The sequence below is a fragment of the Stegodyphus dumicola genome, chromosome 10 (genome assembly GCF_044657685.1).
Source record: "Stegodyphus dumicola isolate Sdum_Otavi_A_Nest chromosome 10, ASM4465768v1".
NCBI classification, from domain to species: Eukaryota; Metazoa; Arthropoda; class Arachnida; order Araneae; family Eresidae; genus Stegodyphus; species Stegodyphus dumicola.
The window spans coordinates 169,757,064-169,782,183 of record NC_140777.1 but is presented as its reverse complement, the minus strand read 5'-3'; the positions used below and the strand labels follow the sequence as shown (position 1 = coordinate 169,782,183).

At 33.5% G+C, this 25,120-nt stretch overlaps 1 protein-coding gene across 1 annotated transcript in view; it reads right to left on the bottom strand.

The window, feature by feature from the left end:
• Window positions 1-2,681: 2,681 nt before the first annotated feature.
• Window positions 2,682-25,120, bottom strand: part of LOC118193035 (UPF0764 protein C16orf89 homolog) — a 34,769-nt gene continuing 12,330 nt past the window's right edge. Inside the window, exons 4-8 of the mRNA XM_035364070.2 lie at window positions 23,739-23,847; window positions 17,328-17,466; window positions 15,069-15,188; window positions 13,627-13,680; window positions 2,682-3,146 (exon numbers count right to left, since the gene is read on the bottom strand). Of these exons, the coding sequence (XP_035219961.2) occupies window positions 3,052-3,146; window positions 13,627-13,680; window positions 15,069-15,188; window positions 17,328-17,466; window positions 23,739-23,847 (517 nt within the window). The 3' untranslated portion in view covers window positions 2,682-3,051. The remainder of the gene's footprint in view (window positions 3,147-13,626; window positions 13,681-15,068; window positions 15,189-17,327; window positions 17,467-23,738; window positions 23,848-25,120) is intronic.

The window sequence follows — 25,120 nt, the reverse complement described above, 5'->3', positions numbered from 1 at the left end:
CTTATAAAATTATTTTTATCGTGAATTACTACTATTTAACAGCGTGATATTAAAATAATTGATTGTTTCTTTCTCTTAATGAAATGAATAATTTACTAAATAGGTTAAATTTCAATCCGTTTCCTTTATTATGATTAATTCTCAATAACATGATCTTAGTTAATCTTAATTTTCTTAAGCAAATTATTTTTTCTTTCTCCTGATGCCTTTTTTTCAGGCATTATTTAATAAAAATCTGCGAACTTGTGTGTATTTCTTATCAAATAGAAATTTATTACCATATTTTTTAATTGATGTTATGAAACTGAAATTTCTTTGCATGATTAATAATATGCTGAACATATGATTATGTGTACTAATTAATGCACATATATGTATTGGTAATTTAAAAATAGGTATTTAAAAATGTATTTAATGCATGTGTATCCTAAGGAGTGAACTCTTCACAGTTCACAGATATTTAGAGTGCTATTTAAAATAACATTGAATTACAAATAAACTTTTAAAAAATTCACTTTTTCATTTCATTTTTCTGTTATATATACAGAACCATGATGCCATTCTTTTAGTTAATATGGCAAGCACTGAACAAAGCTATGATATTGTTAAATACGAACTCAGTTATTCACTTCTGTTAAGGCTGAGTGTTAGTCTGTGTATTGCAGTGTTCGATCAACACTACATTGCCATTTTATTTTTAATCATTGTAGCCGTTTTTTTGGCTGCTATTGATCCCTGCATAAAAAGTGCCCTGATCTAATAACATTTTTTGGTATCTTTCTGTAGCACATTTCTGTAATTTCAACAAAACTTAGCTTGCTGCACCTACCTTTAGAATCTTCATACTATATGATTTCAAGGATTATTATAATTTTTTTCCAAGTCATAAATTAGAGGTAAGCATTTAATTCCACCCCAAATTTTAGCTTTCACATAGATGCAGAAACCAGTAACTTCCAGACTTGGCCGTTTCTAAACACAACTTTTCCATGATAAATTATATCAGCTCTTTTTTGGTAGACAAGGAATTTATCCAATCATATTTAAGTATGTTAATTTTTATGTATAATGATCTTAAAAGTGCAACATAAGCATTTAAGACAGGACAGCATAAGCAGCACAGAGTTGTTTGCAGGGTAGAAGTTAGGGAAAGAAAAGATGACATGGTTATTTGCAAGCAGTATTTAAACTGAGTATTTGCAGAAAGTGCTCTAAGCTGGATTAATTTTAGGTTGTTATGTAACATATATATATTAAAAAAAAAAGATGGAATAATGTATGGATAATCAACAAGATGAATGATAAGCCATTCAAAGTACATCCAATTTGAAAACTTTAACCTTTATATGTGAATTTGAAGAAGCTGGTATTATAATAATTTTTTAAGAAATATTTAAGTTTGCATCTTCTTAAGAATAAAGGAATTTTAGATCATTATTTATTTCATTAAAAGTATCTCATTATGTGAAAAGAAAAAATTTTTGCTCTGATATTTAAGTAGAAGCTTTTGTAAGACTCATATTTTCAATTTTTATGCTTTTCATTTTGGAAACTTAAATTCAGATATGCTTAAATAGTATATTTTCAGCTGTGCTTAACATTATCTTGATTGGTTAGCCCATGGAGATATATATATTTGGCAATTTAAGAAGTGTATGATTGTTTAAAAAGTGTATTCTGTGTATAACTGAGATAAAGTTTATAATTGAAAAACTGATTAAAATGCCAAGAAGGTATTTGATTATCATGATTAATTAAATCTTTGAGTACTGTAATATGTTAAAATCTAATGCAATTTAAATTATTTTTATTTTTAATTATTTGGTAATGAGCATAAATGAAATGTTAACTATGATAGTTATTGGCTACATATTGTGAAAATAGAAAATATTCATAAATTAATCAAAACTGTTAGAATACAGGACTGTTGCAACTAATCGATAAAAATCATTTCTAATTTGTAACATTTCTTTTTAAATTATTGATCATACGGTGATAACTAGTGCTCCTCTTTATAATGCAACACACATCCATTGCTGCAAGTTCATTGCTGCAAGTCAGGTTCAAAGCTGCTATGGTCAACATTGAACCTGAAGGAAATGGACGTACAAGATAGCAGCATTGAAACATGATAGAAATGGTCAGCCTAGCAACACTGAATTTGAGCTTTTACCAATGTTAATGGCAATGAGGATGTGTATAAAAATGAAAATGTAGTAGCTTCAAAGGAAGAAGTTATGTTGTATTAGGTCAAGACCTAAAGGCTAAGTTTAAGAGATATTGAAAGAAATGGATTTCTGCTTTGATTTGTTTTGCATAATAAGCAGAGCACATGTAGAATGTGTAAAGCGTATGAAGAAAACTTGGTGATTTTCTGGTTCTTTTGATGTATCACAATGATTCTCAACCTTTTTTTGCTAGTGTGCTGATTCTCATAAATATTAGGAAATAAGCAGAGTATTTTTCAATTTTTATGTTTGCGCAGAATTTATTGACGAGCAATCTGAACTGCTGTGTAAAAAAATCTGTATAGTTTTCATCAAAGTTTATAATTATATTTAGAAATAACATTTTTCTTTTCCCACCTAGGAATAAAAAGCTTATTGCATTCGTTTTTTTTTTTTTTTTTTTTCTATTATTTGTTGTGCTAATCCATATTTTGAGAAGCAAGGCTGTCTTTTTTTTTTACCTTATTTCTTTAAAGTTATTGCCTCTATGGCGTATATTACCTTGGGGAAACTGTATGCATGTTGTGTTTCAAATAATCCATTACCTGAACATTAGAATAAAAATGCAGCATTTCAAGAGGTAAAAATGTTAAAAGACTTAAAATTTTTGGCTCTTGAGAAATAACTGCTTTTAATGTGTTGCATAATATCTTATTTACATTTATGATATTAGGCATTTCTATTGAACCCAAAGAAAAAAGTTATTATTCCTTTAAATTTTTTAATTGCAGACATAATTTCAGAATTAATTTTTAGAGCTTCAGTGATCACAAACATACAGGCAACAAGTCATAAAATATGAGCAATAGTTCCATGCTTTTGTTTATGCATGTATGGTTGAAATTTCTTCTGCATTAAATCGTATGATAACACTAAGTGCAAGTAGTGCTACTGCAGTTTTATGAGAGAAGCAACCATCTGAAAATAACAAATAAAATTTGTTACATGTCAATGTTAGTTCCATATATAATGATTTAAAAGATGGTCTGAAGAACAGTAAATTGGTTTCATGCTATGTTAAGGCTCAAGATTATAAAATTTAGTTCTAAATTTCATGTTCATAAATTTAAAATATTTTAAGTAAGCTAGTATTTACAGTTTGTAACATGTATTGTTATAATAATATTTGCATTATAATATTTCAATACATAACTTAGTTAATAATATAGGGTATCTGAATCAAATGTACCTATATAAGCATGATCCTCAGTTTTCGATGCAGAACATCATGAATAGTTGATCGTGGCATAGATGATTCAGAAGCTGCTGGCCTGATCGACTGACGAGGGTTCTGAACGAAAGCTTTCTGAACATCTTTTGCACGTGAATCTGAATATGAACATCGATCACCTACGGATCTTTTCTGTATGCTTCTCGTTTGGAGAAACGTTTTGTGAAACTTTTTTATGCTCTTAGCTTGAGGCGGATTTCTTTTACAAACTGTTTGAAACATTCTTTGCCACTTTTACTACGGATTTGTGTTCTGCATACTAGAGAACAATTTGTGCCTTCTCTTGCGGTGACGCCACCGTTTGTCGGCTGAGCAAAAGCACAGGTGCGTCAAACACGAGAAAAAATATTAACGCCAAATGAATTCAGCTCCCACATGTAGCCAATAGCGCCTTCGTAGCACTAAAACTTTGTTTTTAATCGATTGTTCAATAGGTGCATTTGATTCGGACACCCTGTATATTTACAGTTTCTAGTAATTAATATTTATAAGTCAAATTTGACTTTGGATAAAATTGCAACGCTGTTAGTGAATTTATTTCTCCCATACACAAATGTTCGTAAGTTTTTTATGATTATGATTTTTTTAATTATTAAAATTTCATCTTTTATCATACTGCAAATCATTAAAAAAGGTTTTGCACTTTGTCTTTCTTCCTTTGTAGAAAGCATCATAACTGACATAGAAGTGAGATGTTATACTACATAATTAAATGACAGTTTCTTTATTAAGAGCTATGGTTAGTGGATTATGGCAGAGCACATTAGTTCTTTCTGTATGACATTGAGAATGTTTCTCCTTGTGGTACTGTATTTATGTTGCACATAGTAGAAAAACCATGAAATCTCATGCAGTCACCTGGAAGGGAACCTTGGGGGGGGAACAGCAACTTTAGCTGGTCATTAAATAGTAAGTCTAGGGAGTGTAGAGTATTTATTTTATTTCCTATTTTGGATGATTGATTCTTTGTATTAAAATTATGTTTTCGTAAGAAAACTGAGCAAATCTAAAATTTAATTGAAGTTATCAGGTGGTACAGTTTTGTGCCATAATTATATAACAAAGCCATTTATTCTTATTTTGATAATTTATTTAATTATAATGCAATTAGAACAATTACTAATACACTCTGATATGCCAAAAGTCATGAGGTAGGAGCTCAAGAGAGGGTTGGGCCTCCAGTGCCTTGATACATCATGGCTTGGCATGAAGTGGCAAACCATTTAGCAGGAATGGCTGCTCTATATCCTGCAGTGCATTCCATTATTGTATTACATTAAATACTACTGGTTGTTCATAAGCTAGTTCCCAAAGTATACCATAATTGCTCCAAAGAGTTTATATTGTGGGGCTAATAAAAATCAGATCATAGTGATGAAGTCAATGGAATATTTTTGTAACCACATAGTAGTAACACAGATAGTACACTGACTACCAATAAGTATTTGAACACCTGTGATAGAAAAGAAAATATTCAAAATCAACAGTTGGTAGAGCCTCCACGAGAGGTAATTACGGCGTGGACCCTCCGGGGCATACTTTCCACAAGTCTTTGTATGACAGCTAGTGGTATTTTCTTCCGCTCGGCTTGGAGAAAACATAGAAGTTCATTCACTGATTTTGCACGGGTAGTGCACCCCTGAATTCGGCGATGCAACTCGTCCCAGAGGTTCTCGATAGGGTTCAGGTCTGGACTCTGCGCAGGCCAGTCCATTCGATGAACTCCATTGGCCCCATACCAAGCCTTGGTTAACGTTGAAACATGACAACTGGCATTGTCGTCCTGAATGTAACAGGGGTCCAACCCGTAAAACTGCCACAACGTAGGAAGCACATTGTCATCCAAAATAGTGCAGTAGGCATCGGAGTTGAGCTTACCATGAATGGGGACCAAGAGCCCCAGCCCATACCAGGAGAAACACCCCCAGACCATAATTCCACCTCCGCCGAACTTGACTGTTGGCACAATGCATTCTGGCAGGAGACGTTCTTCAGGTAGACGCCAGACCCAGACCCTGCCATCCGAACGGTAAAGGGTGAACCTTGATTCGTCACTCCAAAGAACCCGTTTCCGCTGATCTCTACGGTCCAATTTCGATGTGCTTTGCATCACATTAACCGAGCAGCGCGGTGACTTTGTGATCAAAGGCTTATGGGCAGCAACACGACCATGAAAACCAAGCAGATATGCTTCCTTACGGATGGTATTCATTGAAACAATACTCCTGGATGCCTGTTAAAGCTCCTCGCGGATGAGGGACAACGGATGGGTGCGTTCTTCCGAATTTCTCTGGACAGCACTAGTCGGTCTCTATCTCCCAGTTTCGTTGGTCTGCTGACTCGGGGCACATTTCGACAATCATCGCTCACCTTCCACTTCTTAATCACATAGGCCACTGTCGATTTTGGGTACTTCAGATCGCTAGATATGTCCTTTAAGGATCTGCCACATTTGTGATACCCGATAATTATACCTTTCTCGAAATCAGAAAGCCCCGAACTGCGAGGCATCTTGCTTGCGACTAAAGCTGATGCTGTTTCCTACACGACATATATCGGCGGAGACCGTGACGTACCTTAGGACCGCAGATATCGTCATTTGCATAGGTGTCCAAATACTTATTGGTAGTCAGTGTAGTAGTATATTACTTTGTCCTGCTGAAATTTTCACTTCCGCCAAGAAATTGGATAAAGGAGGGCAGGTAATTTAATAGGAATTTCATGTAACTTAAATGGGTCAAAATGAGGATAATACAGATTAACGCATCATGCGGTGAAGAGAGAGGAGGGGAAAAAAATTTTTTTTTGGCAGGGATTAGCTATTTTTAGGGTTCGCCAATACTAAGGCCAGAAGTGGTAGTCATTTGATTTTGGAGGCATCTAATAGGTGGCCACCGTTACGAAGTAGACAATTTACATCCTTGCCTTCTCCGGAACATGGATAAGCCCGAATTCCGGCTCTTCTGTATCGTAGTCGGCTTCCCTAACCACTATACTATATAAAGAAAAAATTAACAATAACAAAAAAAAAAAAAAGTTGCAATTAAAATCTATTCCAATTGATCATCAAATAATTGACATGTACGATTTCATTTTTAAATAAAAATATAAGGTTGTAAGTTTCTTTCCCTGGCCTCCCTTTTCTTTTTATTTCAACAATGTTCATATTTCATTGCTTAATTTCTAAATTAAAGTTGCTAGAAATGATGAGACAATATATTCTTCAGTGGTTGCAAATTCTTTCTACCACATCTAGTGTTTGTTCTCAGCTTAGTCTGATCGCTAGTATAGTCATGCGTAAGTACGCTGTAACAAAAGATGGGTACTCGTGTGACTGATTTCAGTGGTTTGCGTACAAAAATGGAACGGGTGGAATGGAATTTACGGGTGAGAAGAGATGAAAATATCGTTTACAGAATTTCATAATGGACCGAATTAAGAAATTAGAAGGGCCGCATTTGGTCCGTAAGACGGTTTTTGCCCATACCTGCTCTGTACGAATTATTATAATGCTCATCCATTTGGCACTATACGGAGAGAGAGGGATGCTTTATGGAGAACGTTGTAAGGGAAATTGGCTGGTAACCACGTTACACGTGGCGAAAACCACAAAAACGCGCCCGTTCGCCGGTACATGAACCCCCGAATTGAAACTACTCATAGTATTCAGCGGCTTTTACGGCTCGACCGCTGGTGGGCGCTCTCTATGAATTAGAAGATTTAATTCTTGTATATCGTAGATTTATCATTCCTTTCGACTTTTAAAGGGCTTTGACTTGAAAGTCTATGGACAATCTATAAGAAGTCCGAAACTAACGTAACGTCTTCAGAACAACTAAATGCAGGGTCTCAGAAAAGAAAAGATATTTAGCATGCATAAGTTCCTAGATCTATTGGACTTGAAGAGGTAAAGTAATTAATGCCGAGTATCTTATCTTGCTAGAATTAAAGCACTGTTGGAAAAAAAAAATATATATATATATATCTTTCAAACAGAAAATACAACACTAAAAATAAAATACGCTTAAGTAGCAAAAGTGCAGCTAAGCGCTCGGCTAGTAATGATTAGTGATTCAAATACTTGAAAATAAAGTAAAGGAAAAGAAGGCTCCTTGATTAAATACAAAAACTGGAGTAAATGCTATATAACACTATTTACACAGACGGCAATCAAATGAATCTATCTCTTGGTATTGTGATGGATTGTTAATTTGTAACGCTGATCAATAATAAAATCATAGTTTCCAAGTTTTTTAAGAATTTCTGCATGGTGAGCTTCACAATTCTTGTATGCGCGAGAATTTCGTGATTGATAAGCTTAATTTTTAAATCGTTGTGGGTGATAGAGTCTCTGACATACCATGAGGTATTCAACATTATTTTGAGGGTTTTAGTTTGGAAAGTTTGAAGGATATTTCTATTATTTTTTACAGTAGCTGCCCATGTCGATACACCATAGAGAAGAACTGGGTGGGGGGAAATGCCTGCAGACAGAGAGTTCTTTAGCATTATAATAGAGCTATTAGAATTCCTGCCTATAATAAGATAAATACTAATAAGAGCTCTGTAAGCTTTATCTCTCATGTTTAAAAAATGGGAACTGAAGTTCATCCGCTTATCTTATATTTGATTTTAATATCACATAGACAATTCCACCATTCATTTAGATTTCACTGATGTTAATTCCTAAAGGATTTTTTCGAAAATAGATAACTGAGCTCTTTTGAGCGTTAATTAAAAATTTCCTTGCTAAGAACCATTGTACATTATAGTTGATATAACTTTGTAATTTATCTTTAGCATGTGTAGAACTAAGCGATGGTAAAAATAGCCGTGTCATTGGCGTAACATGTGAGAAGAGTATTTTCATTACTTGTCATATCGTTGATAAATAAGTTAAAATCAGAGGTCAGATTATTGGATCACATAGGACACCGCTTTTGATTCACAAGTCGTAGCATAACTGTCTGTAATTTTTACCTGAAAAGTTCTTTAATGACAAAACTGTGAATAAGGATAATCAAATCGCACGGGAGGGGAGTGGAGATAAGTTTGACGAGTATGCTATACTTTATCAAAGGCATTTTTCATGTCTAAAAATAAATCAGCAACGATTTCTTATTAAAACTTTCCCGTATATATTCTAGGGCTCGCATAATTTGATGATCCCATATATATTCTACGACGCATGATTTGAAAAATCCTTTCCTGAAGCAGGATTGATGATTATATAAAATTTACCTATTAATATAATAAGCATGCTCTTTCTTGAAGCCCATTTGATGATTATATAAAACTTATACGATAATAAGCATGTAAAGTGTAGGGAAAGGGGAAAAATCATCTTGCAAATTCCTTGAACAAAAAGGCCATCGAAATGGTGACTAAGCAATAGGGAAGTACAAATCAAATGGTGCCGTAAGTGCATTATATACAGATAATTCAGAAAAGTACACGATAACAGCTTAATGACACATATACGTACAGATTTTACACAATTATTTAGGTAGGGCCATTGGCCTTTTGATATGTGAGTTACGAAAATATTAGTTACAAATTTTTATTTCAGAATTATTGATTTGTCCCTGGCTTTCGTGAAAACGTTTAGCTCGTTGACAAAAGTAATAAGTCCATAGCTGGAATACTTTTAGCTCTTCATGTACCTTTTTGTTACGAATATATAAGATCAGTGGGGAATCTTTAATTTGCATCAGTGTACGTTTCCTGTCAGTCTGAAATTGGTTTCTGTTTGTTTTGCAAGAATATGCCCGGACTGGACAGGTTTTAACACAGCATGGGACTCAGAATGGATATATAAATCAGTAGCTTATCAATAGATTGAATTCTGTTTCGAGCAGTTAGAGTCTAACTATACAAGCCTGAAACTTCTCAATAATAATAATAGATGTAATGTGTGTGATCCATAAGAGAAAATTTGTAAGGATCACCCTAATACACACATATCGTATTTTATTCTCGAGTGTCAAGATGTAGAAACATCTTTTTACTCGACTTCTGATAAGAATCTGGGAGGAGGAGAAAGAGTAGTGGGAGACTGAAAAAGAGAATCAGGTCCGCGCTAGCGATCATCCTAATATAAGCGAATTTGCTTGTATTAGGATGGGGGGGGGAGATTAGTTCCATAAATTTGGAATTATCATTAATATTATTTTATTTGCAAACAAGATAGCCACCGTTTTGTCGATGTTGATTTGGTTTTAGCCAGGTCTCCACTGCCTGTAGGTGATTTTGTAAATTTTGGATGACTGGACTAAGCAGTGCACTTTGAGCAAAGATCATCAGCATACTTTTTAAGTATGGTGCTGGTAGTGTGCGGAATGTCGTTCACATGAATATTGAATAGGGTAGGCTCTAATAGGGACCCTTGTAGCACACCGGTTAAAACAGCGCGGCGGATTAAAAATGTACCAGAGATGTGAACGATAATGTGTCTACCAGTCAGGTAGGATTTAATTATGTTGGCAATGTAATGTAGGAGACCCAGATTATGTATTTGATAGATGACTGCATCCAGACAGACACGAATGTAACCCTTGGTTGGGTCGAGAAAAAAGTCATCCGTGACTTTCTTCGTTTGCATACCTCCGAAACCATTTCACCTACTTCGCATAACTGACTAGGTAGGTAGATTTCTCCAGAATCCAAAGAAATGTGGTATATAATATTTGCTTCCAGATGATCGTGGATTCCTCTGAGTTTTCATGATTTTATTCATGGAGGGTAGAAGACTTATAACGTGGTATGATTCAGACGTCTTGGGTGGTTTTTTTAGGTTTAAGAATTGTAGCCTTCTTCCATGCTTCAGGAAAACATTGCCATCCCAGGATTATATTAAAAATATTCGTGAGCTTGAACACTAGTTTGAGAGAAAATAACTTGATAATTCTGCTAGAGATGAGGACTGGAACGATGTTGGTTTGTGGATTTGATGTATGATTGGAAAGAAAATCAGAGATTAAATGTTCTCTTGTAGTGTCATATATGTTGTTTATGCAACACTGAGATCCTAGATGCTGGGATAAGAGCTCTACTCTTTAGTTTCTGTGTAATGTATCTTTTGATGACCTTTAAGGGGAGGAATTTTACTATAGCATTTCTTATATATGGAGATAGTTCTTCAAATGGAGTTATTGTTCGCAGAGAGCAAATTTAGGTAACTAGTCTAGTCGAGTTGTGTCTAATTAGTAGAGACATAACAGCGTCATTCAGTCGATTTAATCGTTGTTTGTCTGATAGATGCTTGGGACCGTAAAATTAACGCCTAGCTGCGTTGCTTTCTTTAACTAGTTTTTGCAATTATTTCCTTCTTTTGGGTTTTCGATCCTTTTGTTGGCACTTTTATGCGCATTCATGATAAATTCAGTGAATTCCTTAATCAAACTATCAATGTCACTCCTTGAATCTATTGTTGGCTAAGTGTAGTGAATGTTGTTTAGAACTTATTTACAAAATAATACATTCTATTTTCCTCCCTTTGGGTTATGTTATTTCAAGTAATTTTTTATTACAATTCTTCTGTGTAGAGTTCTTGCTTCAATTTTTTTAATAAAACCCCTTCAAAAATTGCCTATTTTTTCATTTCATATTTGAAATCTATATACCAATTCGCAAACTTTACGCAAAAAATATGAAATTTGGAGGGGCAGTCAATCCCATCTGTTGAAAAAAAAAAAAAAAAAAAAAAAGTTACTTTTTTTTTAAAAAAAAAAGGTAAGTCTAAACACTGCATAAATTGTATTACTAACGGTTAAACATTGAAAGAACGTGATACGCTTTTAAAATAGAGGAAAGAAGAGAAGTCCACTTTCAATAGAGGGAAAAAAAGGCCCATATTGCGGGATGAGATATGTATTTGTTGTAGGGTACTACGTAGAAACCTCTTTCGCAAGAAAGAAGAGGAAAAAGAGCTGTTCGGAGGAGCTTATTCAATTAGGGAAAGAATTTCATGTCTGATAAATTCATGTTTATATTCTATAGTGGGTAAAGTTAAACTTCACACTTTAATCAGCAGATCTGTCTCAGCTTTCGTACGTATAAGTGTGTCTTTGCGTTCAAAATGAATTTCTCCTTTCTAAGGAATTCGGGTATTCGGGTAGTTTCTGTGCATTTTTCTGCGCAATTTTCACAACTACTCACAATATTGTACTGCCATCACATTCTTTTGACATAGAATTTTTATTTTTCATGATGAGGATCAGAAGATGTTGTGTTAAGAGCCATTTTCAGACATATGAAGTTACGCACTATTTCTCCAGATAAATAGTCCACAGGTCATAATCCCCCAGCAACCAGCTTGAAGGTCTATCATGGTAAGATGGAGCCAAGAATTCATTATGATGTTTGCATCATATTTTGATCTTATCATATATATGATGAAGCAAAATGCGAGATTCATCGGACTAAACAATTTTTTATTAATCAAAGATTTATTTTTGCCACTTCTGGGCACACAGAACCGTGATTTCTTAATTATTAGTAATAATATAGGCATCCTTGTCAGTTTCCTGTCGTTAAATTCTAGCTAAATGCTATTTTTGATATGTAAATTAATTTTTAGACCTTAAAATAATTTTTGAAATGCATTCTGCGAGGCAGAGAGAGGAGGAAAAATCATTTGTTATTTTATCAAAAATTAAATTAAGTGCGATATTCTTTGAGTATTGTAATTACTTTACATTTATTATCATGCTTATTTTAACTGCTTTTTAATGTTCTGACTGAATTACTTAGTAAGAGTTCTTAGAATTATTTTTCTGTTTTAACGTTAAATGTTTAGAAACGAAGTTCAGTAATTTTTATATTGATTGTTTGGTTAACTAAAGATATGGCATACAAAGGCTTGCTTAAGAAGAAGGGAACCTTTATGGAAAATGTTCTAGAGGAACTATCTCATATTCATGTTACACATGGAGAAAGCAACGAAAATTATATAAAGCCAGCCCATTTGGAAATAAGTTAAAAAAAAACATATTGTTACAAAATGCCCAGTTGCGGTTAGATAGCTTCCTGCAAAACGGGTTTAGGGTTACCAGAAAATTGCAAGGAAAGGCAGGGTTTCCAGATTTGGCTCAAAAGCGTCTATTTGGTGCCAGACTTGCCTATTGAGCCATAAACCGAGCGAGAACATTCTAGAACGAATTATTATCGGTTCGTCCCAGAATATTCACGAAAGCAAACTATAAATGGCCTGTCCGTACGCGGATTAGCAGTTTAGCGTGAGTAGTATCTAGAGTATGTTGAGTTTAGTAACAGTGTTTTGTGCTCAGAGATTAGCTTGAGTGCGACCGAACCGATTCGGGAGCTGTACTGTAGGGCTTTGCCGTGAAGCTGTCTTCATCGTTATAGCCTTGTATCCTGAAGGCTGTGTTGCTGATTCTTTCAGCATGTTTAAAGTAATGTTTTCGACGACTGTAAACTTGTTTTTGAAACTGTCCTGAGTAATGCAGGCGAATGAATTGTATTTTGATTCTTCATCAAGTGTTATCATCCACGAACCCGTAAAATGCAACAATATTTAGTAATCCTGTGTATTATAGTTGTCCAGTCGTTTTTCATTGAAATCAACCAAACAACTTAGAACATTTTGCCCGGCACAATGAAATACCAAGACTATTGTATGTTTATGTTAAAGGGAAAATAATTAGCTTATAAAATCGTACATAAAAATTAATGGTTCAGAATTGTTAAATTAGTTGAATGCGAATAAAATTTATACTTTCTTAAAATTTTTATAAAACTTTATGTGAGAACTGTATACTACTTTTCAATGGGCTCTTTCTTAATATTCTCTGATTCGTAAGAACATCGTATAAAGATGCCATTATGCGTATGAATTAGAAACAGTAAAATCAAATATGAATGTTTCAATTTGTCATTTTTCAGTATCTGAAATAATTAAAAGTGACAAATTCAGACATAAATATTGGAACAAACGGAAATATTTGAAAAATGTTGAGCAAATTTACGTGCCTTTGGCTTGATAATTTTTCTCTATGTTATTTTCAGGATATATTGATGCAATGTACTGAAATAGAAAACTGCTATGTATCCATAATGAAATCAACAGTATACTGATTGATATCACAGATGATGAACAAACAATACATATAGTAAAACAAATGTAAAAAGAAGGAATTAGTTTATTACCTTTCAGTAGTTGTTCCCTTCTTTTAAATCTTAATTTAGTCTGTGTGTGGTTGTCTAGAAAGAAAGTACATGTCAGTAAGACAGTTAAATTATAAAAATTCTTGATTAATTTATTTTATAATATGAGTTAATGCAAAAAAAGTAATATTTTACTTTACAAATTAAATACCTTCAGTTTTATAGAATAAAAATCATTGATCGATTTATATTTCTAATCAAAAGATAGAATTACGGTTTACATGAAATCAAAAAAAGGTCACATTCTTCCGTAATGTGTTCCAAAATGCAGCTTCCTATAACCCTTGTAAATATTTAGTATTTCCGTAAATAGTGTTTTTTTACTGTACATTTCTCAGACACAATGCGATCGAATATTTAGATTTAAAGAGAAAAATGAGTGATGGAATGTTATGTATTAAAAAGAAAGATATAGAATATGCATAACGCATCATAAACAGCATCGACAAATTAAAAATAAATACAAATATTATTTTTATATAATATAAAAATACCTGGAATAGTCATTTAAATATAATACAAATTTTTTTAAACCGAAGTGCTGATTTCAGAAAAAATAGACAAATAGAGGTTTTAGATATTTAGTTTCCCACAATGATTCTAAAAAAACTGAAGTTTATATACCGTATATTCCGGCGTACAACGCGCTTTTTTAATACAAAAAAATAAGAACAAAATTTACTGGTGCGCATTATACGCCGGGTATAAAAATGAGAGAATAAAAATAAGGAAAAAAATAAGAGTAAAAAAATTAGGTTTTTACATGTACCTAAATGCTGTTTGTTTAATAGAAGTGACATACTTTATGAACTTAAAAATTTTCATAATCGAATAATACGAAAATTCATCTTTATCATTGTGTTACTGTGATCCATAAGTAAATAAATAATCATCATTCATTCCATCTTTTACCAAATATCCTTGTACCAAATATTCTCATTTTACCAAATATTTTACCAAATATTCTCATTTTCTTTCGAAAAACTCAACGACTTTGCATTTGAAACGAGCACTGTGTTGTTTCGTTTGGCAGGAGCCATAATTTTACGAATTTTGGATTTAGACAGGTCATTTTAGTAGAATTATAATTAAAATTGCTGTATTTCCCCGTGCAATGCAGCGCGAGACAAATTTTAAGAGTAAGCTACGCCGGAAAAGTAAAAATGCAGGAATACCTGGCATTTAACATTGAATAAATGGGTATCAAGGTAATTTGCATTGAAGTTGAATAAATGTAATTGACCGCTATGTTAGCTGTAACTATCATTATTTTCTCTCTCTCTCTCTTTTTCTTCTTACCCCCTTCCCTAACTTCGTGTGAAGGGAAAAAAGGTGTAAGGATTTAGTAATTATCACATAAGGATTGCGCATCTACTTATTCATATCTGAATTTTAATAGGAACAATAACAGAAAGATAATGTACCTGAACAAAACCAGCGAGCTTGACGATCATAGCAGCCTGAAAGACTCTGCCACTCTAGAATATTTTCCACCCATTTTCGTTTGTAGAAGTCTTTAAATCCCCACAGGCCGCACAGACCAACTGAAAAAATAAATTTTAAAAATAAATAATTAAAAAATGAGTAATTAATGAGTGTTTAGAAGGATAGTACATTTAGGAATATATAGTATTCTGTGATGTTATCTTTTAACCCTTTGTGGCTTCTCTAATTATTTTTAACTTGAAATAATAAACAAAAGAAATTTATTCTTTCCAAGCAATAATCAATTTATAAATGTTTTCTTTTTTACCAAATCATGAAACAAAAACTTTTGACACTTTAAGTCAATAAGTATGACATCATGATTTAAATTTAATGTAATATAAGAACTTTTTCTGAAAATAAACAAAACATGGAAGTTAGAATAGTTAGAATATCGTTATAATAGTTAGAATATCTGTAGTGTTTCTAAGCTTGTTGAGACTGTGGTTTTAAATACTGTTCTAAAGCCATTACCGATAGGACTTCAAATTCAATTTAACAATATTTGTCATTATTTTATTTACTTACTTTTATTGCGAATATAATAACTTAGTAGGGCTACCACAATATCATAAGAAATTTGCTTTCGTGTGAGAAAAGTTTGGCATATGAAGCCTTAGTGGAGAAGAGCAAAATTTATTTACCTCAGTATCATATAAAACTATTTCTCATTAAACTAGTTATTAAATCTATATACGAACAGGAGGGGGTTTCGAAAAATTTCTTGACACAAATGATTTTAGGTCGGTTCCCTTAAAATAGGAAATGATAGTAGAAAATAAATTTCATATTTGTATGCAGGTGTGTAAATAGTATACGAAATGCATGAAAAATCTGCAGGCAAGGAAAAATAAGTGTAAACCAATATTATGTACGGATATAAGGAATATGATCGTAATTCCTTAATTTCATTATTTTGATTGCCCAAGCAAATAAATGTGTAAGGAATAGTTTCGTTTCTTACTGCGAGCCTTCGAGATATCATTGGAAGCATGTCTAGTTAACAGTGTAGAGGTATAGAGTTCGAATCTCGTCGAGGGCATAGCTGATTCTTCATGCTTTTCGGCTTTAAAATAATTCTAAATATATTCTAGAAGTGGCATCCGAACGAAAATATGGTAGACGATAATTCGTCACCACCTGGATTTGATAATTGTGTCTCCTTTCTCCCCGTTGTTCTTTAAGCAAAGGAGAATGTAAGGAATTTTTCTCTTCCGTACTTCCCGTAACTTCAAGGTGTAATTCGGAGTTCGAATCCTAGCAAGGGACTGCTGATTTTGCATGCTTCTTGTTTCGAAATAATCTAATGGCAGAAGTATGCGGAATTCAATATTACATTTACATTTGCTTGATCAATAAAGAAGTTGGATTTAAATGCGGCTTCTAAGACTGAGGTGCAGTTAAATGCGAAAGTCGTCTAATTTTTTTTTCGCTCAGAAAAGGGGTCATGTAAAAGAGTGACAATAATTTTAAAAGACATGACCATTCGCTAAGGTTGTGAGAGCCAAATGGTAGAATCTCCCAGTTTACAAAACTCCGCAGCTACAGCTACTTCATCTACATAAAACGGGTATGTCTTTGGGCTTGCATTTTCAAGGTGGTCTTCAAGCCCTATTAATTAGATCTAGTTTATGATTATCACAGATGAAATCACTCACATTTTTAATACGTTTAAAACTGTTGACGATAAGTGAATAATTAAAAACGTACAAAGTTTGGTAAAAAGAAAACTTTTGTTAATGTAGAGAAGTGTTAAAATTATTTTTAAAATTTTCTGTGTCAAATTGCATTTGAAAAAAAATATTTTCTGTGCTCAGGACACATGTAGAGAATTAGGTTTTCACGAAGCAGAAGATGAGAATAATCAGGGATACCTTTCTTGGATTTGAGCCATGGTTTTAACAATACATTGAATACATTTCGATACTTTCAGATACAATGAATATAAGTTTCTTGAAAAATTCTTAAAACGGAAGTAAAGGAAATTTCTAACTTCGTTAGAGCAGTTAGCAAAATATTAGGCCAAAGATCGAAAAAGTGGCGAATTTAATTAAACATTGGCTTTGGCTAGGCTGGCTGACCGAATCGTAAAGTGCCTGGCCTATTCGCGAAATGGCCGCACTTAAATTGCTGACAGTAACTTATACATGCATAAACAGTACAAGATAAGTGCAGTAAAATAAAAAAAGAATCCTTACTTTGTTCCATAAAGAGGTCTTGATGACTTAATGGAAAATTATTCTTGGAAATTTCCTCAGCATCTCTCATAATGTTGGTGCAGAATTTAGTTTGTATAGGTTCCAACAGTTGAATTGTCTTGTTATCTAAGCAGTTTTTCTGCAATAGTACATTGGTTAAAGTAATATATATCGTTTATAGCATATCATGTTTACAATAGACTGCTTTTTATCCAGTCTGCCCTTAGCCGTCCATATTTTCGTCAAAAATACGTTTCCTTGAAAAATTTTCATTATTAATGCTATGAAAACATATGTGCATTATATTCCAAAGAAATGTATTTTTTTTATAAAATAAGCGAAAGTAAAGGATCAGTGTTAACCATGCCATGTGGTAATAAGAGCAGCCCCTATTTTGAAATTGGGAATTACAAATTTGAAACTGTTAAGCAAATTTAAATATTTAAGATCAGAAATTAATACTCTCAATGATTTAATTCTGAAAGCTTCAGTTAGTGGTTATTTGTGTCGTGATTTTACTCCAAAACGAGGAGTGAAATTTAAGAAAAATCACTAGTTTTTTTTAACAAAATAAATAAATGTTTATACTCATATTCTTGTTACTCGAATCTACAAATTGAAAATATTATTTTATATGCTTTTTAGGACTAATCGGGAATTTGTTCATTTGGCCTAAAGCTTGGTCAAACCGAAGAAGGTTAATCTGGAATCTGTTGTATGCACAATACGCTAGGAATTATACAGAAGCATTTTTAAAAAATAACTGCTCTGCTTGTATGATTTTATTTTTCTCCAAAAGATAACAGCTAGCTATCTGTTTAAAGCTTATTTTTAAAATATTTGATTTCTCTCACATATTGCAGCCAGTTTTCACATGCGAGCCAGTTCTCATATGCAAGTCAGTTGTACTGACTTGCATATGAGAACTGGCCCGGGATGGGCCCTTGTCTTCCTCAGAGCCGAATTCCAAGCTCTTCTATCCTTGCCCTTGGACATCCAGTTAGCTATTTTTAAAATTCCTTAATCTGTTTACAAATAGTCGAACCACCTAAGTTTGGATTTTCCTCTTTCCGGGTGCCTAAATGATCTGGCCGAGAATATCTTTTTAGTTACACGATTTTCATCCATTCTGCACAGGTGTTCCGCCCATTTAATTCTCTGAATCCTTATAGCCTATTTTACTATATCTAGTTCTTTAAAAGATTTATAGAGTTCAGAGTTAGTTCTTCTTCTCCAGATATTGTTACATTTTATGCCACCAAAAATACTTCTCAACAATTTTCTTTCAAAGACAGAAATGATACTTTTAGCTTTTTCTGTCATTGCCCAGGTCTCAGCAGAGTAAGTAAGAATGGGTCTGATTAAGCTTTTGTAAATTAAAATCTTCGTTTTTCTGCTAGTGAAGTTAGACTCGGTTAGCATCGGTTAGCATCTGTGACTCTACTACTGATCTCAAGCATTACATCATTGAGATTATTAATTTCTGATCCTAAATATTTAAATTTGCTTAACAGTTTCAAATTTGTAATTCCAAATTTCAAAATAGGGGATGTTGTTATTACCACATGGCATGTACTTAGTTTTATTTTGGTTGATAGCTGGCTACAGCCTCTCTAAGTGACTCGGGAGTGTGTGCGACTATGGTAATATCGTCAGTAAATGCAAAAATCTGAACAGATTTCTTAAAGATAGTTCCAAGAGTATTAATGTTGGAGTCTTTTATGATTTTTTGGAAATTGTAGCATGAGTTAGTAAATTTTAGGGCTCACACTTCTGAGTGCTTAAAGTGTAGAATATTCATTTATTTTTATTAAAAAATTATTTTGTGTTAATGATCTTTACTGCCTTTCCTACTTTCCAGAGGCGTAGGTAAGGTTTTCAGCGCCCGAGGACACCTAAAGATTTTGCGCCCCTTTATGTATTCCAAGAATGGAAAACATTTCATTCTGATATGTGTACTATCAATCTGGCGCTCTCTGGATGCCCCCCTTTGCCCCCCCCTATAGCTACACCGTTGCTACTTTTCGTTCTCCTGCTAGAATGCTAATTTCTAGTTTCCGCGTACTGAAATGAGGCAGAAAAATATAGTACTTAAATGAAGGTTTTAAATGGTATAATCAGAGCGTATTCCGCATGCTGAAGGCCACGTTACTGGTGGAATATCTTGAGAGCTGTTTATCAGCAGCATTGAGTTATTATCGCCATTAAGCTTGTCACGCCGTTATTAGATTTGAACCAATTTCCGCGCATTCTTTTTGTGTAGCCATTGGCTTACGTACAAGTTACTTAAGTAAGTTCAATTCGTTGCTTTTGATTTACGCCGTAAATGTTTTCTGGTTCTGTAAGTATAAGTTGTGCCTCTTGTTAATTTATTTCAGCTAATGAAAGGGTCTTTTACACCCTTTTATAAGTCTCTTTGTAATTTCCAAGACAGAGTGAGAAGTCACTTAAATCTTCTGAATTCTCGCTCAAGTGATTTTACCAAAGAAGGTGAGACTCTATAAAGTTACCTCGATAACTGTAACTGTAATGTACGGTAAGCTATAAAAATACGTGCGCTATTATAAAATTTCCTTTTCCTTACTATTTACCAACAAAACATTTTAAAAATATATTATTAGAAAGGTATTTTTATTGATTACTGATGAATGTTGACTACATGACATAAAAAATCTGTATGCCTTGATAATTAAGATTTGGATATTAAATTGGCGAACAGACAAGAAACAATAAGCGTTCATAGTGATTTAATTACACCATCATGCGATATTTGGTCACGAAACCACATGCATGCAGCCAGCCCGTTTGCCACCAAAGTTACCATGAAAAAAAGTAAACAGGGTAATTTGTTGCCATTTGACGTAGCATAAAAGCTTTATATTTCAAAATGGAATTAAGAGCTTAATTTTTGAAATAATTACACGACTTACATTTTTATTATTTCTAATTAATGCTATTCATGACACATACAATTCATGCAATTTGTAATATATATGACATATTAAATATTTTTCTAACACCATATATTATGTATGTACTTTGACAAATAAAAACAATTAAAAAAAACGCAGAAAAATTAAACACCTAAATTTGAGAACGTATTACGGCAATTTGAACATTGGAAAAGTAACATTAAGAATCATCTTCGTAATTTTTTTTCTCCTGGAACATTCTTTTGAAATCCGCGCATTGCGAAGTCTGATGAATTTCCGCCTTCAAAAGAAATTGTAAAGTTTTTAGAAGCTGTTATTTTTAATGTATTTCGAACTGTTCGTTTTCAAGGAATTATTTGCTGCATTTTATTTTTGCGTAATTTCGTATTAGTACACTTCTGAGAATTCTTAAAACCAAACGTGGCTTGAATATCTAATGGACTTCCGAATGCTCTGAACTTTCATAAATTGAGCGATGCTGATGGAAGCCATGTTAGCAAAAGCCGTCTTGCTTTAAAAATAATGGAATACTGCTTTAACTTACAGTGCAGGAGGTAAGCCATTGTTTTACGATTAGACAATACCTGAAACAGATGCGTTCATTAAACATGTACTAACAGCAAAGAAACATACAAGTTTGTGACATTTTTACAACGCAGAATTCCCGTGGTCGTTAGGCTCATAGATTACCTGAAGGTAAGTTGCCATCATAAGAGGTCTGTCAGTCAACTATATACAGGACGTACAGTAAATAAATAATAGAGAAATAGACATTTCCGTCTGTTTTTTAAAGTATATGCCACACACAAAACAGAACACAGAAATATAATCTCTTGGAAACCTGAAAATCGAAACTAAATACCTAAGGAAAAGACGTGGTACAGCTTAATGTTTGCATTGTCAGAAATTTCATAATAGCTCGTGTTACTGTGTACGCAGTCCATTGTACATCAGGCGTAAAGACTATTTTTCAAGTCAGTGTAAGTCACTTAAAGATTAACAAACGAAATGGACTAACTTTTGTGCATATAGCCCGACAATTTATACAGAATATCCTCATTATCCACATCAGAATAATTCAGCTCCAACAATCACTACGTCAGACAGCTTTATTACCACAAATCCTTGAACAGGAACATTATTAAGTCATCTTTCGTTGACTAAGTAAACAGGGTATTTTTGATAAAATAGACTTTATTGCAGATTTCCTAGAAAATATATCTAAGCATGTGTGATTTCCTTAAATATAGGAAGAACAGAATTATGTCTATTATTTCATGGAATGTAAATAGTCTCTTAGGCGAGGAAAAAGTACACAAGAGATATTATCTTTAGATGACAACCAGCAATAATATTGATAATGTAGAACAGACTGATCTTTTGAAAATAAATTTATGCAGTATCATTGGCTGAGATTTCAATGCCAAACATCCTAGCTGAATCCAGATCGTTCTAATCGCAGATATAAAGAAATTTTTCATGCAATCTAAATATTGCACTGCAATAACACCAAATCAACCTAATCATTGCCATTATAATAACACTCTACAGTAACTGAATTTTCTCTCATGAAAATATTTCATAATTATTCGATTGAATACCTTTAACTTTTTCATCTGATAATAATCCAGTTTGCCTTTATATTGAACCAAAGGAACTAACATCTCAAACTAGAATATTTCACAAATATATGAATTCATTTTCAGATCTTAAAAAATCGTAAAGATTCAGACCTGCTAACTTGCTATTGTCCAGTAAGTCTTCTCCCTGCCTTAGATAATGTCCTGGACAGAGTTGTTTTCTAAAGACTAAGCTATTATTCACTCTTAGCTAGGCTCATAAATCTTTTACAGTTTGGCTTCTGAATACGACAGCCTGCCCTAAAAGAACTTAAGAATTTCCGAACAACCATCAGAGATGCAGATTTGTATTCGGTGGTTATTTCGCTGAATATACAGGGTGGATTTGATTTTCTTTGTTGAGTAGATGTAATCAACAGTCTTATAACCACTGCCTGCCCCGGAGCGATCACTGATTTGATTCGAGAGACAGAAGAGCCCTTCAAGTCAGAAGAACCCAGGTCACACTAGATGGTATTACTATAGTGAACAAAGAAGTCATCATGTAGATGTCCACAGGGTCATGAGAATCCACACTATAGAATCTCATTTCTGCCTAACTGTTTGAAGAAATGGAAGACACAAAACTCATAGCCTACGCAGACGACTCCTAGTTGTGGCTAGCAGAGATTATCTGGAACGCACAGAATAGATGCGATTCGATGCTTTCGTTGAATGGGCCAGACAGCAGGAACTTATGATTTCAGCAGTTAAAACACAAGCTCTAATAATAAGTTTCAAAAACAAAAAAATAAAAAACACTTAGCTGAAACCCCAGCCTTAAGCTCTTTGTTTTCCCCTTGTGTCGCTCAACTCAAATAATTCGGCATAACGATTAGATAACCGGCTATCAGGAATGTCAAATATCCCTCACATTAAGCAGCGTATCATCAATTGGCTAATACAATGCAAAGGAAAGGCACCCAGCAACTAGGCCATTTCATGCCTTCTAAAAATTAGGTCAAGCTCTTCAGAAAGCTTTTCACATAAGCCACATGAAGCTTCGACTTTCACCATCGAGTCAATAGGAATAGAAATAGAAATGTAGGAATAGAAAATGTACTCGTAGTGGACACAAATTGCAATAAAATTTAAGAGATTATTGTAGTTTATTCTTCCATACACCGTAAAACTGCATCTCTTCCTATCGAAATTTAGGTCATTCAGTGTAATGCACCATCTTCACTTCACTACTTTTAAGCTTTTCAGTGCATTTGCTTCCTTTTCAGTTTTAAAAAAGTATACTTACACACCACGCGTGTTGTTTTTATCCTTATGGGCCAGTTTACTTTGCCCGACATTATTCGTTTTATATTATATTAGGTTTCAATAGTTGGTTTGATTTCATAGATTTAAGACCTAAGCATCAGTTTTTACTTAGATTAGGAAAATTCAGAAGAAATGCAAGAACATATTTTCTGTTTGGAATGAAATAACAATGGATAACTTTATCATTGAAATATATATCCTTGTTTACGAATGATTTAAAATAAATTTTCCTACAATAACATGAGCTTTTTATAATTGTTGGGGGTTCACTGTATAAAAACATCCATGTAATAGTTTTGAATATTGTCCAGTTTTGGAAAACTCCACCACGAATGTGCATATTAAGTAAATCACGTCTGTAGAGAGTTCTTTACATTAAGTCTATACATGTATATTTATATTTTTATTACTTTTGGTTGTATTTAAATAAAAAAAAACATTTAATGGGTACTTTCACTAGCATACAATTAATTTCTAGTAGATGATTTTGGTCGTTATCAATTTTACTTAAGTTGCGCATTTTCTATTAAACATTTTGTATATCAATTTTTAATGTTATCTCAGATGACAAAAGAGAAATGTAATTTTACCTTTTCTAATATTTCCAGATACAGTACTTGATGAGTTATATAGTAACCGCTATGTCCAGGTGTTGTCATCATATGTAGGCATCTGGGGCTGATTTTACAGTGAAACGGTCTGTACCAAGAAAGCATTAGGAATGAAATTAATTTCGTTGCAGAAATACATTTTTAACATGAATACACTATAAAGATTGCTAGCCAACTTGTTAATCGCGAGCTACCGAATGATAGTGAGTTGTTCATCTATTACTATGGTAGATTATTATTTTATATGGGAGATCATAACGTCCTCTGTATGAAAAAATAGTAGCTCACGCTCACGAAAATATTGAGTAAATCTACTCTAAATAAACAATATCTAAATTTTACACAATTTTGTGTAATCTGCATTGAGAAAAAAAAAGATCAGACAAAGCCTGGTAAGTTTTGAAACTTTTCCAAGTTGTATCTAGTCTTCATATTATTCATCGCAGTTCTTTCTGCATTTATGTACCGATCCCAGAGCTGGCAATCTAAATGAAATGCTTTATGGAAATCACAACCGAAGTCGTCAAGATCCTTGGAAAAAAAAAACTGAAAAAAATTAAAGGTTCTTGCTGATTGCAGTTCTCTTTGAGCTCAGTCCAACGTTATTGAAGAGTCTCCAGTCAGTCCGAGGTCAGTCCAACATAACTGAAGAGTCTCCAATCAGTCCGACCTCAGTCCAACATTATTATTTTTATACAACGTTGAGCATAGCTTTTGTTGAACGTAGTTTATGTTATGTTATTTTCCTTTGTTTACTAGTAAATTATGCAAAGATATTTTCTAACAACATTTTAACAACGTTGGCTTGAGTTTCAATAAAACTACAGTTAAATTTAGAGTGAACAGGCAGTGAGAAATTTTACTCTGATATTTTGAGAATGAAAGAGCACATTTTTCTAAATAGAAATTACATTTATAACGATGGGAACTCATTGATTCACCTTGAAAGCGCTTTATGTTACAACTACCTGACGAAGCAATATTTCAGATAACGCAAAGCTCGAGCGTCATTCTTCTGTTTATTCGCCTCATGTCTTAAATCTTCTTTATGTCTAATGTTAAATTAGCGAGTAAAGGGTCGCCATTTTGGCTCCAAGAGAGCAGGTAGAGGTTGAAACATAGCCGTGCTAACTGTCATGTTACAAACCACTTTTGATGGAAAACGCCCGGACGGCGGTACGAGGGTCTTCCACTCCTCTTTCCGAACCACCAACCATTCGACTTTCGGCTTTGTGCCCTCCTGCCGCACAAAGCCGAAGCCTACAAACAACCATGTTTTCTCTGGGATTTTAATCGGTACGGTAGTCAGTGTCATTTACTATAACATCTGGGCGTTACTCCATGCAACATTAGTATTAAAC